General features: G+C 47.9%; 1 protein-coding gene across 1 annotated transcript in view; it reads left to right on the top strand.

Moving 5' to 3' along the window:
- The window catches only part of LOC147615794 (uncharacterized), a 47,915-nt gene extending 34,598 nt beyond the window's left edge, over positions 1 to 13,317 (top strand). The window contains exon 4 of the mRNA XM_086778402.1: positions 12,933 to 13,317. Within this exon, the coding sequence (XP_086634528.1) occupies positions 12,933 to 12,971 (39 nt within the window). The 3' untranslated portion in view covers positions 12,972 to 13,317. The remainder of the gene's footprint in view (positions 1 to 12,932) is intronic.
- Positions 13,318 to 16,929: the final 3,612 nt, after the last annotated feature.

The raw sequence follows: 16,929 nt of genomic DNA on the forward strand, positions 1-16,929 counted from the left end.
TGAGGCCTGTCCTCCTCATCTCTATGAAGATCCAGCGAATCTCTAGTGCCCAAGTACCCCCTGCTGGGGGCGCCCGAGCCTGAAGTCGCTGCAAGAGAAGCTCTTTCCAAGGCTCAGCGCCTGGAAGCAACCCCTGAACAATAAGCTTCCCCAATAAGGCTCTACTCTGATCGACTGGATCTATAATGCCTAAACCGCCCTGAGCCAACGGAAGTGTAATAACTGCCCATGCAACCTTTGCCCGAGCTGGCTGACCGTCCCTCCCGGACCACAGAAAGTTCCTGATCAGCCTCTGTACCTGGCTGATGCAAGAGCTCGAGAAAATCCAGCAAGACGTAATGTACCACATGGTCGCTAATAGCACCTGATTTGCCACCACCACCCTCCCAGCCAAGGATAGCCGAGCTGTACTCCAATACAATAGCTTCTTCCGAATGCTCAGAAGAAGCGGGGCAATCTGCTGCTCAGGTGACAAATCAAGGCCAATCTGGCATCCCAAATACCGCACTGCTGTGCCTGGAGGAATCCATCTAAAACCGGGGTCCGGGCTCCATGCCGGAGTGGGAGCACTACTGATCCAAAAGGCCACTGTCTTGCGCCAATTGATCAGTGCTCCCGAAGCTGCACTAAAAACCTGGAGCGACTGCTCAGCCCGAATAAGATTGGCCTCATGGCCATGCAAAAATAAGCCCGTGTCGTCTGCAAACTCAGCATCAAGCAGGTCCTCCCCCCGGACTGGGAGCTGCAGTCCTCTCAAACCAACCTCTTCTGCCGTCAAATACATACTCATAGCCTCCGCAAAGAAGAGAAAAAGGAAAGGGGCGAGAGGACACGCCTGACGGACTGATCTGGTCAGCTCAAAACTCGGCCCCCGTCCTCCTGCAATCAGCACCTGGCTGCGAGCTGTGGAATATAGAGCTGCCACCCCTCTGATCCATCCTGGCTCAAAGCCCAGGCGAAGCATAGTGCCCTCTAAGAACCCCCAATCAACTCTATCGTATGCCTTCTCAAAATCGAGAAGCATCACGACCAAGTCCTCGCCAAGAAATCTAGCTCGGGCCGTCGCCTCCCAGAAAGTAAAGATGTTGTCAAGGATACTGCGCTCCTTGACAAATCCTGTCTGAGTAGCATGAATCAACTCCCCCAAGAAGGGCTGGATCCTCAAACTCAAGGCCTTTGCCAAGACCTTGTAGACAGTGTTGAGGATCGTAATAGGCCTCCAATGCCGAATGTCATCTGATACTCCCTCCCCCTTGGGGATAAGATAGATCAAGCCCTCTGAAAAGCTCTGCGGCATCACCCCAGTGTCCAAAACATGCTGAAAGCCCCTGCGGAGGCCTGGCCCCAAAAGGTCCCAATAGCGCATAAAAAAGGCCGGCGTCAGTCCGTCCTCCCCTGGGCAACTATGTCGCGGCAGGACCCTCAAGGCCTCGGCTAGCTCAATCTTTGACAGAGGCGCACCTAAAACTATACGCATATGGTCTGTGACCCTCCTCTGCACATGGGCCCACACAGTCTGTCTGCAAACATCTCGATCCTCAGTGGCTGGCTCTGCTGAAAGCAGGTCACTATAAAATGCCGTAGCAATGGCTCTGATCTCCCCGAGCTCAGTAGCTATTGATCCGTCCGGTCTACCCAGCTGGCGGACTCCTGCTCGCGCATGTCGGGGTCCAGTGATCTCAAAAAACTCTCCAGTCACTCTATCACCAAGCTGCGTCCACTGAGAGGCCTGACGACGATAGTAAAACTCATGTCTCTGCTCCTCTACCTCTCTAACCTCCTGGCGTGGCTGGCTCAGATGGGATGCCACCCACTCACATGCAGGCTGCTGCTCCTGAAGGCGCTGTAGCGAAGCAAGGCTGCGTCTCAGCTGTTGCTCCCGCTCGCGAATCTCTCCCAGTCGTGTCAAAGCTGCAGCGTGTAGAAAAGAGCTAAGATCAATGAGTCCCTGGGCACACTGGCCCGCTGCATCCTGGTCAGAGCACTGACTATCATGCCAGATCCTCTCAATGTCCTCAGCGAGACTGGGATCTGTAAGTACCCTCTCTGGGATCCTCAACTGCAAGCTGGGCTCCCGGGTCCCCTCCTCCAATGCCAATATAACTGGCGCATGATCTGAAAATGAGGTGCCAGCGAGAATGCCAACGGAGCCCCCTCGCTCCCCTAACCAGTCGCCCACATAAAAGCGATCAATCCGTGATAGATTAGTCCCTCCCTGCCGGCGATCCGACCGAGAGAAACTAAGGCTGTCCTGAGACCGGGAGAAAGCCCCATGCTGCCATGCATCAGTGATCCTCAGTGACATGCAAAACCGGTCCCAAGCTGCAAGCTCCGTGCCGTGCACTGTAACATGACTGCCTCCCACCCTATCTGCCGGGTCCTCAAGCATGTTGAAGTCGCCCCCAACACACCTATGTGCGTCCTCTGGCAATGCATCTGTAACCTGAGTCCAGAACTCTGCTCTGGCACTAGCATGATTGGGCGCATAGATGTTGAGCACACCCAATAGCTCATCATGCATCCTCAGAATGACATACTGTGCTCTACCAGGCACAATGATCCCTCGATCCACAATGGCCTGTCGCCATACATCTGCAATAACCATGCATACTCCTCCCTGTCCACCCAAAGGACCAAATCCTGCAGACCAAAAAGTGTCCCATCTACCAGGCATCACCGAACCATATCTCCGGATCCTGCTCTCACCCAAGTGGTGCTCCTGCATCATCAGAATATCAATGCTGCCACCAACCAGGCATCTCTGAAGCTCCTGCCTCAAGCAGCCTCGATAGCGTATAAAGTGTGCTCCGCCAAGGCCCTGTACATTCCATGAGATGATCCTCATGGATGCCCTGCTGAGGTGGATGCTGTCTCAGCCGTACGGCGGGCCTTCGCAAGCGGCTTGGATGGAGAGTAGTCCCCATCCGAACGGCTGCGAATCTGCCCACCCGGTGTACTGCAAGAATCCCGGATCAGGCGCCAGTGGCTGTGGCCCATGGCGACTGCCTCCTGCTCTGACAGAGCAACCTCGTGTATACTAACATATCCAGGGTCGCGTGCCAAGTCTGCCACTATGCGCACGACCAAATGACGAATCCCTGAGGTATCCACACTCCCGGGATCCAAGAAAAAATGAGCCAACTCCCAAAGTCGGCCTATCACATCTGTCACCTCCAGATCGCTCATGTGGTGCGAAAACTCAACTGCCTGAGTCTTCAAAGTGCTGAGAGCGAGCTCTAGAGTCCACTCCCGGTCACAAGGTCCACAAAGAGGGAACGAGAAGGCCACCGCTGAGTCTAGTGCCTCCTCCCCGCGGGCCGGAGGTATCACTACATGAACGCGAATGGGTGCTGGCTCATGGGGGCCCTCTGCTCCAAAAAGCCGTGTGAAAGAATAATCAAAAGCCTCCGAGCGCTGTCGAATGCCAAGGCGACTCAGCCGACTACGGATAGATGAAATCCGTGAGGCCCTAATCGGCATAGGTCTCCTCTGTGATGCTCGAGCGAGGTCAATGCTCAGCGCTCTCCGGACTGCAGGTGAGCGCTAGGGAACTGCCAGGGCCTCCCGGGAAGGTGAGGCGGGCGGAGGGGGAGGAGGGGGAGGCGAGGGAGGTGGAGAGGGAGCCGCTGCCGAAGCCGGAGCGGAGGCGGGAGGAGGCGATGGTGGAAGCGAGGCGGAGGGAGGGGACGGGGGTGGGGGGGGTGAAGGAGGGGGAGCTGGCATCTCCTGGTCCTCAGTCGCTGCAGGGGTCTCCTCCTGTAGGGGAGCAAAGCTGTTCCTCACGGGAACCCAGTGAGGCTGAGACTGTGGCTGCTGCTGCAGCGGTCTATGGGCGTGCTGCTGTGGCTGTCTCCCTCGGCGGCGCCCTTGTCCAGGCTGCCACTCCGAGGTCTCTGTGGCCTGAGCAGGTGTCCCGGAGGCAGCCTGCCGAGCCGAATCTGTGGGCGGGCCATCAGTGGCCTGCTGCTGTGGTGCGGGTCGAGGTCTCCTGCGAGGGCAGGCCTTGGCCAGATGACCGACCTGCCTGCAAATGAAGCACTGGTTCGGGAGCCCCGAGAACTCCACTCTCTGATCTATCCACCCCCCCCCTATCCTAGGTAGCTGAATGACCTTAGGAAGGGAGGAGATGTCAGACACCAACACTCTGACCGAAGGTAGCCCCGCTGCTCTGGCCACCACTGAAGCAGCTGAGGGGCCCGTCTCTAGTACCGAGCCCACCAATGCTCCGAGCCTGGAGAGGAGCGGAAGATACTCCCGACGGAGACCAAGGAAACAAACTGTAACATGGAAGAGGCGCTCTCCCTCCTCTGCCGCTGCTGGGTCAAATCCATGCTGCCAAGGTCTGAAGAAAGCCCGAGCACCCCTGATGTCAAGGGGACTCATGGCAAGGACCTTGGCAACGCTCTGGGCGGCCTCGAACTCGATCTGATAATGTCCCCGGCCCAGAAGCTGTACATCTAGGATCTTGCCCACATCTGCAAGAAGGCGGGCCTGAAGAAGATCCCTGATCTCCCCTCTGCTGGGGCGAGTGCCGACTATACGGCAGATGGTGGAATGAGCCTGGAGGCGTTCCACCTCTGCGGTGAGGCTCGCTTCCTCTTCCGGCGAAAGAGAAAGCCTGATGGGGGTGACCTCGGGGGCGGGCGAGGGGGCTGCGGATGAGTCCCTCTGAGGCGGGGCGGGAGGAGCCTCCATGAGAGTCTGAAGCTGCGGCGAAGGCGAGGCGAAGGCGGAAACCTGCTGGAAACGAACTGCACACAGAGAGGCGGGATACGGAGCGAAAAAAGAGAAACAAAACCCCAAGGGGGGGGGCGGAAGCTAGAAGGAGAAGGCGAATGATAAAAAGAAAAAAAAACCCCAAAAAAGGGGAAGGCGGGTGCTGCGCGCAACTGGGAAATGGAGGAAGCGAGCGGATGGGGGAGGATGAGGCGCAGCAGAGTGGGGGCGCGAAGGCAAGGGGGAGGCGCGAGGAGAAGAAGCGAAGCAGATCAGGAAAAAACGGGGGGGGGGGGGGGGGGGGGGGGGGGGGGGGGGGGGGGGGCGCAACAGCGGAAGCAGGCGAGGGGGGGTAGAGAAAACCCCGCGGCGGGCAATGAAGGCAGAGGGGGGGAAGGAAGGATGGGCAGGCGGGAGGGCGAGCAGGAAGGTGGGGGCGGCAAGCGCAATGCAGAACGACGGGCAGGGGCGACGGGAGCTTCAGCGAGCGCTATCCTGCTCAGCTTGTACCTAGAGTCAGTTTAAGCCTCAAATTAATAGTCTTGTGCTAAACCCTAATCCTAACAGTATCTACATGCACTCGATGATTTCTGCACACAGAGGGGTCTTACTGTGAACCTTGAGAAAACCAAGGTTATGGTCTTTCATACATCGAGACAGGGCAGGAGTCAGCTGACATTCACTCTCGCAGGACGCCAACTGGAGGTGGTGACATCATACGTGTACCTAGGGGTTACCTTCTCTGCAGCAGCAGCCACGCGCTTCACCATGGGTTCAGCAGCCAGAGCTAGATTGACACGCGGATATGCAGCATTGGCTATGCTCTAGAGACAGTGCCACCAGGCGCATTTTTAAGAGCCCCGAACAAAGGGGTGGCTATTTGACACATTAGTCACACCGGCACTGATGTATGGAGCAGCGGTATGGGCGCTAGGCCTTGCTACCCATTGGTGGACACAGATAGAGAGACCACAAACCCTCATGATGGCACGCATGATACGCAGCAAACCGTCAATACCTCATGACATTATCCGAGCAGAGTTTGCTACGCCTCCTATGATGGTAGAGGCCATATTCCAGACTATATGCCTGCTAGACAAATTCAAAGAGATGCCACAAGACAGATTGTCATACAGAGCTTTTGAGGCATCTAGACAGCTGGCTGAGGCAGGAGACAGAGGATCATGGTATGCACAGGTCACACATTGGTTCTCACAGCATGGCCCTAGACATGGATCATCTACCACCATTCCAGTATGACAGGGATGCACCACATATCCGTCTCTCATAGTGAGAGGAACAGAGTATTGAGACAGGACCTATGGCAGCTCTATACACGAGAGATATGGATATCGCCTACACAACCTCTTCCACCAAAGATGCTATACTACAGAGATCACTTCATGAGTATCACTGATGATGGATTTATAGAGAGGCCTAGATACATGGAGGGCTTTTTACCACACGGCTCCCGAGTGGCTATTGGTCAACTTAGAGTTTCATCACATCGATTGGAGATCGAGACTGGCAGAGCAGCACGGATCCCCCGAGAGGAGAGGGTATGCAAATTGTGCAGAGAGGAGGTGGAGAGTGAGGAGCATTATGTATGCAGATGCAGAGCATATACAGCCATCAGAGAGAGATATCCCATTTATTCAGAGAGCCACATTCCCTACGCCAGATCTTTGAGGCAGCAGACCAGCGCATACTAGGGAGATTCATTCTAGACATACAGCATCACAGAGAGACATCATTACAGGCTTAGACAGCTCCAGAGGGGGGACGACAAACACAGATTACTACATTTATTCAGAGATCCATCCCACTCTCAGCCCCTACACAGTAGGGAATTACTCTCCTGAGATGAGAGCAAAGACACTCAGAGCCCACATGAGACAGAGGACACCTGGCTTTCAGACACCACGCCTATACCAGAGAGAGATGACAGAGATCAGAGCTCAGTTTCACTGAGAGGGTGCGGAGCGACTGGCTCGCTTCAGAGCAGACCCAGGCATGTTCTTCAGGGAGCTGTGGACACCCCCTTCATTGATGTATACCATTTTATACCCCCAGTATGGTACAGGATGGAGCTAGCTAGGTTGCATATCATGATTGTATACTCCATGCATATAGCTTTGCATTCTCCTAGTAGTAGAGCTCCATCCCCTCCCCCCCACTCATTGTACTTATTGCACACCCAGATTCAGCTTTTTTTTTAGTTCAGTACTTTTTCATTTTGTTGGGATGACAGAGGATACCCCACACAGGTATACTGATTTGTCTCATAAGCCGAGTTCGGTCTCTCTCTCTCTCTCTCAAATGTGTGTATGTCCCCACACGTATCTCTCTTTGTGTTTTAACCTGCCCCCCCCTCTCTCTCTCTCTCTCTCTCTCTCTCTCTCTCTCTCTCTCGGAGGATTCAGAGCATCATTGCGAGGCATCGGGCTCGTCCGACCAGGCATCTCACTATGGCAAATATCCAGACTTAGATTTTTGGGCACTTTTACACCCCTTAGAGGTACGGAACGTTTTGTAAATGTATGAAATGTTTTTTGCAACACCTCATAACTATGCATAGCACTCACTGTGCATATGCATAACCCCCTTATCCATGCATGCATCTGATAAGAGAACAGACATAACCGCCTATCACCAATCTCATAAGTTAGACCACATTGTCAGAATGCGCCGCGGAAGACTAACGCACGTAGGAGACGCATCACCATCAAGCTCCACGAACACCCCCAACGGGCACTGCAACATCCCTTTACCGGGCTCCCATCTCCCGGTGAGCTGTCTCCCAAAACATTGGCCGGAGGAGATGATTATGACAAGGTGCCACTCTAGCCTATACATGGCTCTTCAACTTCCCATGCTTCCACTTATGGGATAATCCAAGGTACCTTCTAGCCATAGATCACACGCTCGAAATCGCCAACCTTCCAACACACATAGCATGTATTCAAGCTCCACAAGCCACGGAGACGCGAGGGGGTCGCCCAAGCCACACGCCTGAGCCGCCCAGGACCATACACACCCGGGCTTTGATACCATGTCAGAATGCGCAGCGGAAGACTAACGCACGTAGGAGACACATCACCATCAAGCTCCACGAACACCCCCAACGGGGGCACTGCAGCATCCCTCCACCGGGCTCCCATCTCCCGGTGAGCTGCCTCCCAAAACACCGGCCGGAGGAGATGATTATGACAAGGTGCCACTCTAGCCTATATATGGCTCTTCAACTTCCCATGCTTCCACTTATGGGATAATCCAAGGCACCTTCTAGCCATAGATCACACGCTCGAAATCGCCAACCTGCCAACACACATAGCATGTAGCATGTTTGGTACACAATGTGTCACCTTTCATAAATTGGATGTAGATCTAGCCACGGACGGAAAGCTTCTTTCATATACTGTGAAAAAGTTTCTGGAATTCGAAGAGTTGTGTCAAGATCCCAAACTACTGCCTCAGATCCTTTCTCCATAAAGACCTACATAAGCACAACACATGTTTGTATGAATAAATTTGTATCTGGCAAATGAAATGAGGATGTGCCTTATGCAAGTTTACATAGCAAATCATAAAGGATCCAGCAAAGAAAACTGTCATGCCTGCAGGCATCCCATGAGGTCATGCCAAGGTCCTATGGAGGAGTATAATGGATTTCAATCTACAAAATCTTTGTTCCTATCACTTAGCTTTTGGGGGGATCATGGTATACGACCTGTATGCAGATGACATGATAATCCCAAATTACCATGCCATCTTGTTTGCTTGAACCAGCTTTCTGATGCCAGATCGGAACCTAGGTTTTGATAGCAAAGTAACAAAATTGTCAGAGAAAGCCAAGAGAGAGAAAGAAAGAAAGCAATATTAACGTATTTAGAAGACCAAAATGACCTATTGACCTTCAATCTTGAGCTGAATCTACGGAAAATAAAATAAAACATACATGATTGAACAAAAGCATCCAACTAATCACCTAGTAAATCTGCAATCAAGCAGCATTAAGTACAATCATCCAGAGGGCGATCCCTAATCAATCTGTGATGTCAAGCATAAAGTACAATCACCTTCCCTAAAAATCATCGAGAGAGAGAGAGAGAGAGAGAGAGAGAGAGAGAGAATCAAACACCTTTCTGTCCACATTTGAGATGAAGACCACGAAGAGTTCCGAGGCGGCCGCCAAGCCGCTCTGGGAGAGCTGCTGGCATAGCAAGTAGACGTTCTCTTTGCTGTGTAGAACACAAACCAACACATGTTGTGACTGTCCACCTATCGCATGTAATTAGCAAAGAAAGATCAATGGGAGGAGGAGGGGCGTGCCAGTAGCAGGCGGTGTACGTAAAATCAGACGTGCGAGGAGCAGCGGCAGAAGAGGTCATCGCCATGGCTCTGTTCGGAGTCCGGACCTGCAGTGGTCACTGCTGTGGCGCGAAATGAAGCTATGCAAGTGAGATTGGAACCCAATTTCTGGGTACAGTGTAATTGCACTTTTAAAAATCAAAAACAGCCTTCAAGTTCTAGAAATTGGTGGTTTTCGAGAGGTTCTTTTAATAATATTGCACTAATCAAAAACTTTTTCTTCGAGCACTAGTGCCGATCATATGAAAGGCCAGCAGAGGTTACGAGGTCCCATAGTTCCCTCACAAAACGGACAAAGTTGTGCACATGCCAAATGCCATGGTCTCAAGGGGACAGCCGTCATGCAGCCACCAGGGGTATCGATATCCATTCCACACAAGTTTGGTGAAGCCTTCGATCATTGGAGCCAAACCATTGGTGATAACTGGGGATTTGCCTTCATTATTTTAAAAAGCAAATCGGTTGCTCACAATTTATGACCCATGAAGCCTTGGTGTGTCTAATCAAACTAGCCCCAAGGTGGGCTGTCGAAAATCAAAAATAGTGAGGACAATTGGAGATGGCATTCACATTGCCGTGTGATTGCCATTTAGAAGCACATCATGATGGGTGATTAGGGTTTCACTGAAACAGAGAACACACACACACAGAGATGTACACAGCAGAGCAAGCTCTCAAGAGAGCGAGAGAGATAGATTATTGCTACTCAAAGTAGATAGATACAAGATGTGTGGAGCAAGGGAGTTGACTCCACAATATCATAATACAATAAAATAAGTGTGGTGTCCTTTCACACCTAATATCCAAGGGGAAAAACCCAAAGGGAGAAAAGTGCCCTTGGCACTTCAATTATTCTCAGTGGTGCATGGCTGTCGTCAGCTCGTGCCGTAAGGTGTTGCTTTAGGCATTTGGCTTTATGGTCTTCACTTTCTCATCTATATTGGAGTGTGCATTCTGTGTTCTTGACGGTATTGGGTTCACATTCTTATCATTTCTGCCTATAGTGGGCTGTGTTTTCTTCTCCGGCAGCCGTGCTTCGTGTTCTTGACAGTCTTAGGATTAGCAGGTGGCCTCACATGCTTCTTGGTCTCGATGGTATTGCTCCACTTGGATTGCGTGATCTTGTAAGTACCATTCTACTATAGAGCCCGTGTTTCCCGCTTGGCACGTGACTTGTCCCAACAGAAAAAAATGCAAATCTTACTGCCCACTATCTAGACCTAGACTTGCATATGAATGATCCTTCTGACTCCCTAGAAAAGACCTATGCTTTGATACTAATGTAACATGCTAAGCGAAGCATGTTGATTATCTGCCACAATTAATCCTAGTTAATGCACAAACTGAATATGCACATTGAAATGGGAAGAGATTTGAGATTTCATCTAATTATTGTATATTAATTGAATGAATGAATGTTACAATGTTTGCATAGATTTGGACTAGATATGAGTTAACTCTACTGCTCCAAAGCTGTACAAAGATGAAACCTAATGTTTTGGAGCCAGTAACTACTTATCCAGGGCTGAGGCTTGCATATCCAAGTGTGAATGCTAACTATTGATCCAATTGGAAGACTAGATTGATGAAGCTGTCCCCCATGAGTTACTCACTGTCACATTCCATGATAAGTAACCCCAGATGGCTGGGTGCTTTTTCCAAGACAGGTGCACTATTGCAGGTATTAGCCATGATGGACTAGGATCAGAAGGGAGACTGCATATTCGATACTATCCTGGTTGGATGGAGAGTGATGAGATGTGAGCCGTGACACCCAGGACTTTATCGGATTATCCCCAGAGCTGTCCTCTGCCCTGTGAGAGTTGTGGGTCGCTCAGGGAGGCACTGTTCTATTGACCCTCCCCTTGAGACTGTGACACAAGGTTTTTGGTGCTTATGGCTTTATGGTGGATGTCCCATTAAACCTCTCCCATGGGGTCCCAGCGAGTGGTAATGGATTGATGCAGCCAATCCCTTGAAGACTTTTCCCAGACTATTATTACTCGGATAGATTCAGAGGATTCCTACCCGCAGGTCACACTGGGAAAGCTTTGGGATTACTCCATGGATTTAGAAGAGGTTTTGGCATCAGCTTTGGCACTCTTACAGGAGGAATCGGATATCCCATTTCTTTTGGTTATTGCTAGACGGCGGTCTCCCTGTTAACCAGTGGAGAGCTATCTTTGGTGCGGATCCAGCTTGCCCTAGATGTTCAATAGCCTCTGAGACTGTTCAACATTGTCTCTGGGGTTGCAGAGTTGCCTAGAGGATATGGAGCTCCAGCTTTCAGGCAGACTGAGGAGAGGTACTATCTACATCACTTGGGGCTCTATTGCCTTGCTCACTCTGTCTGGACCACAGGTTTTCTTTGAGGGCGAGGACCATGGCTCCACCATTATGATCCCCAGAGGGATGGCCGAGAGCTGCACACTTTAAGATATTCCTCGGTCACATTTTATACCATCCTTGGGGATACTTGTTACCACATGGGAGATTATTGCCAGCATCACTGCCTGGTAGATATGGAGGGCAAGATGCACCGAGGCGATTGAGGGCACCCTGATTTATGACACTCAGTGTATTCATACCATTTGGGGAGAGATTATTTATACCCTTATGGCCACTTCGGCCTGTATACTCCTCCTAGGTCGGCTCACAAAGCACGTTCTCTTCACGAGGGAGTGGGATCTTGGGATCTTTTTCTCTTCAACTCACACTGGACTCTCTTGGCATCACCGCACCCTTGACTGGCTGCAATTACCTTACACTCTGTGATGATTCTAGCATTGATTTTTTCATGCTTAATAGAAGTCTCTTTCTTGCAATTAGTAGGGTTAGTATGTGCAGGGGAAAAAGAAGAAGAAGAAGAAGAAAGAGGGTCATACAACAAATTGAAAACAAAATCAGGAGGGGGTAAATAGATACATAACTCCCAACCAATTATTTGCACTTAGATCTGTTAATAGCTAACCACCCAGATAGCTTCTTTGGAGCACCCTCGAGCTCGAGACTAGACAAACACCAAGTTGAGCTGTTCGCCTGTGATGTCCCAGACTTTTAGAGCTCACTGTTTAAGTGTGAGTAGAGAAAGTTGACTTCAAAGTTCAGTATCCATAATTTGTTAATGGCCTACCCTCATGATTTATGCAAGCCTATACGTCTAGAGCCCAATGTTTAAGTGTATGGGTAGCATAATTAGTTAATGGCCTAGCCTCAGGATTTATGCCAGCCTAGTTATAACTTATGGATATAACACGACCAATAGCTGGTCCAGTCATCTTGCAAATGACAAGAGCTTTTTCTTCCTCTTCTTGCTGCGTGTAACAAGCTTTTGCCTTGCAGATGATTAGCTTCTTTGGTCTCCTCTTGAAGTTGCATTTCTTTGTCTTGGTGTACCTCTTGCTGTCATTAGTAGTTGATTGGTGTGGGCTTGCTGACTCACTGCCAATATTGAATCGCCAATAGTAGTCTACCAAGTAGTTGACTAGTGCAGGCTTGTTGATTAGCAGTCTACCACAAGTAGGTGATTCGTTTCTTCTTTGCACTGATATCGTCAATAGCCATTGCATAAGTTTGCAATATACACACTTGCTAAATAATCAAAGCGCTTTATAAACATAATGATAATGGAAAACAGCTAAAACAAGTGACCATTAGTCAATCCAAAGAATGCTGTTTGTGTGTTTTAGAAATAGTCTGTGATTTCTCAACATATTTCATGTTCTGATACTTGAAATCGTGCCACGTAGCCTTTGGTTAGAATCTGATATTGCTGCTTAGCGTGGTGGCTTGTTTGGAAAATTTTTGGTTGGCATTCTAACTCTTTAAGTTACATGGTTTTGCAGCTCTCTTGGATTCTTGTTTACAGCTTGCTTCATTTTTGAGGATGACATAATTTGCAACTCCTGGGGCAGTCCCTGTGGCATCATTTTAGTTTGCTCACAAACAATGAGAAAACAGTCCTAAACAGCAGCAGTTGTTCAGGCCGAGCGGGAAGGTTGCAGTCAAGACTGAAAAGAGTGTTGTTTTAAATGATTTTGTTGGTTGAGGATGACTGATAAAATCTCTGTTTTAGCCAAAGGAACATCTGAAGTAGGTCTCATCCTCCAACAAGTGAATTTGTTGAAAATCTGAAGTAGCTCTGTGAAGGTGAGTGAATTTGTCTCTATTTTGGCTTTTAGACAATCCTTTTTTTCTGAAAGCTCTAATTTTGTAGTGCTTTCTTATGCATCTGGATTGTCAAGTCTGCATTTCCTTAACTATGTACTAAAAGTGAAAAGCAGACTGCATGATCCACATGAAAGATTTGAAGTGCTATTTCGAATATAATAACATGACGACTGTAAAAATTCTATTCAAGTAAGTCCACTGCTCTTGCTGAAAATATAGGAAGCAAGACTAGTGTGTGCGCTTGCACACATGCAAAAGTAATGGAAAGCAAAAATACCACTGCATGGTGATGCAACACCTTGATTAAGGCAGCAATGGTAATAGTCTTCCCCTTCTACAAAAGAAAAATATGAATGTCAACACATCCCCCCTTAAGGATGTGAGGAAAGCATAGGTATATACTAGCACTATGTGGGCACTCCAAATAGGTAAGTTGCTTAGCCTCTTGTACCCTTTTGGAACATATCCCTCTGCCAAGTCTCTCTTAACTCATAACTACCATGTTATTGACTCATCTCCTTTCATTAGGTTTGCTGCTTGTGGCATTGCGTTGTCAAATAGTGGGGTGCCCTACAACCCCCTTTCTACATATCGGACTTTGTGGGGAGTTTAGTAGCGGCACTAAGATTTGTTTTGCCTGAACAAGAGGAGTGCTTCATTGTCAACCGGCCCCTTGGAGGGACCCATCTAGTAAACTGCCTAAGTATGAGAGTTTGTTGGTATGTCTTTCTGAACCTGGCAATTGACTTCTCATGCAAGAGTTTCGACTGCATTAAAAGTTTGACTACATATTGAAGGAGTCTTTGCATTTGGAGGAGCTTAATGTACTAATCAGCTCCATAACTCAAGGAGGTGGCACGAGTAGGGAGTTTGTCTTTTGACTCTAAAGATGCATGTGTCCATGTGCATGCATCCATGTGTGTGTGTGTGTGTGTGTGTGTGTGTGTGAGAGAGAGAGAGAGAGAGAGAGAGAGAGAGAGTTATATTGAATGTCTACAAAAGGCCAAATTGGCTTGTGAGACCAATGTTTCCATGATATATCTTATCCTAGAGAGAGAGAGAGAGAGAGCGCGCTAGTGTAGATTAAATGCGTTCTGTTTGACTCACTGGTGAGATTAGCATCAATGTATGGGGTAGCCTTTTGGGTAGTACAACTTGTACCTCTAGAAGTGAGCCAAGAAGAGAGGCTCACAAGCCATTATGCTCTATCCCACACCACGTCATTCTAGTAGAGGCTTGCTTTTCACAATTGTTTGCATACATTGTGATGTGATGCCTGACAGACATCCCATAAGGTAGATAATGACTCTCATGGCTTGCTTTCATATTGAGTATGCATGTGGATTCGTAGGGGATAGCAAATTATTGGTCATAAAGGGAGACTTCACGTGGCATCTCTCTCAATGCACTACCACACTACATAGTAAACAAGCATCTCATAAACCATTTCCATCAGAAATGAATAGTTACTAGAGGTGACATTTGGTAAATACATACCCATGAGATATGCTTCCATGTAGAATGGTCATGTATAGTGTTCATTGCCTTCTTTATGGGTTGCTTAGGGTCTCGTCACACATGGTCCGCATTGACAGAGGAAGAGGTACATGTGACACCATTGAACAAGCAGCCATGGATATACCCCATGTGTGACATGCACATGATGCCAATCATCATGCCATCATGCAATGCCCAACATACTATGAAAGAAAAAGAAATTCTATTGCTTTTTTTGTTGGTCTTTGAGTATGAAGATCACCAATGTGGCCCAATACTTACATGAAGTATGGACAAGGTCATGAGACTAGTAGAGGATGAGAAAATCATAGAGAGCATACCCTTCGACATCGCGGTGAGACTTAGAGGGCTATGACCGTGCCTAACTCGTCTCATACATGAGTGCTACCTTGTTGCTCTATTGAAAGCAAGTGTGATAGACTTTGGAGAGGCACCTTAAAGTTGCATTTGTTTAGCATAATCTCACTCAATAAGGCATTTGGCACCAAGTCATATACTTTCAATACTTTTATTACTAAGCCATTTTTGGCTTGACATATCAACCGATGTATTATTTAGCAAAATGACTGTCTTCAAAAAGCCTCTTGATGTATTTCATTGCCCTTATCTATGCACCAATATCATCAAGCATTGCGTTCCAAGAGATGAGGTCTCAAACTAGAAGCATGTCAAGCACTTTCTTTGCTTTTGTAAGCAAGCAACATTTGGCGTACACATCAAATAGCTTGCTACCAACGAAAAGGTCACTTTGAACAAAGCACAATCATAGCATGTATTTAACTACCCTTGTCTATGGCTCCAATGTGGTATGGGCCTTCAAGGTACAGGCACACTTAATAGCACACCCTTAAGTTGTATTTATTAACAATAGTGTATTGCTTCCTTGCAATGCTTGTGTTGCACATTATTTGCAAGCAATTCATTCCATAAGGTTGTCTTAAAATGGAAGCATGTCAAACACTTCATGCACTAATATCAGGATCACTTTTTTGGTAATCTTAGCATGTATTTCACTCCCCTTGTTTGTAGCTCTAAATTTTCCCAAAGTTGTCAAGCTACAAGAAAACATTGTACAATTGGAAACAAACCCTTAAGTTGCATCTACTAAAAATAGTGTTTTCTTGCCATGTTTGTGTGGCACTTTGCTACATGCAATTCTCTTGAACTTGATTCATGTCGAACACTTCTTCTTGCACTTTTACAAGAGAGCCACATTTGTATCCAATGTGCTATGGATAAAAGGATCTCTTTTTAAACACCTCATTTTTTGAAATATCAACGTGGTTTCAACGCTAGCACACACTACCTTACCATACGTGCTGCACATAACCTACACGAACTACATTTTCAAGAGTACATCTAAAACTAGAAGCATGTCCAATGCTTCCCTTTTTTCAAGTAAGTATATGTCAACCATCATATTGTCGAGAAAAGGTTTGCTTCAAAGTCCATTTTTTTAAGAAATCTCAGCATGTAATTCACTACTCTTGTCTATTGTTCCAATACTCCATAAATAATCAAGTTGTAAATAAATGTGTGAGCATTTGGAGACACATCCTCGATATGCATATGTTTTTAAAATAGCTTAGTGCTTCCTTGCCATTATTTAGTTGGACATATCCTACTATCAATATGTTCCAAGAGACAAGGTCTTGAACTAGAAGCATGTGAAAACACTTTTTGTGCCTATCATGGCAAAGCCACAATTAATATACAAAACACCTAGCATGCGCAACAAAAAGGTCACTTTTTAAAGCCCCTTTCTTATAATCTCATCTTGTATTCCATTTCCCTCCTATATGGTCCCAACGTTACCACATTTGGAGAGGCACCCTCAAGTTGCACTTCAAAATAGCTTGATGCCTTCTTGCCACTACCCATTCTATGCCTAATTTGCAAGCAATGTGGTGCCAACAAAAAGGTGTTCTTTTCAAGAAACCTTTCTGGCAATCTTAGCAAATATTTCTGGCAATCTTAGCAAATCTTACCATATGCATTCCAGTTGCAAGAAAAGTGATATCATTTGCATTTCACATGATGATGTCCCAAACTAATTGTGCATATGTTAACGACTTCCTCCACTTTTGTGAGTTGGTATAACATCAGCCAACATGCTACCAACAAAAGGATCTATTTTTAATGATCCTTTTATGG

The sequence above is a fragment of the Cibotium barometz genome, chromosome 39, assembly GCF_041138505.1.
Source record: "Cibotium barometz isolate CiBa-2024 chromosome 39, ASM4113850v1, whole genome shotgun sequence".
Lineage (NCBI taxonomy): Eukaryota > Viridiplantae > Streptophyta > Polypodiopsida > Cyatheales > Cibotiaceae > Cibotium > Cibotium barometz.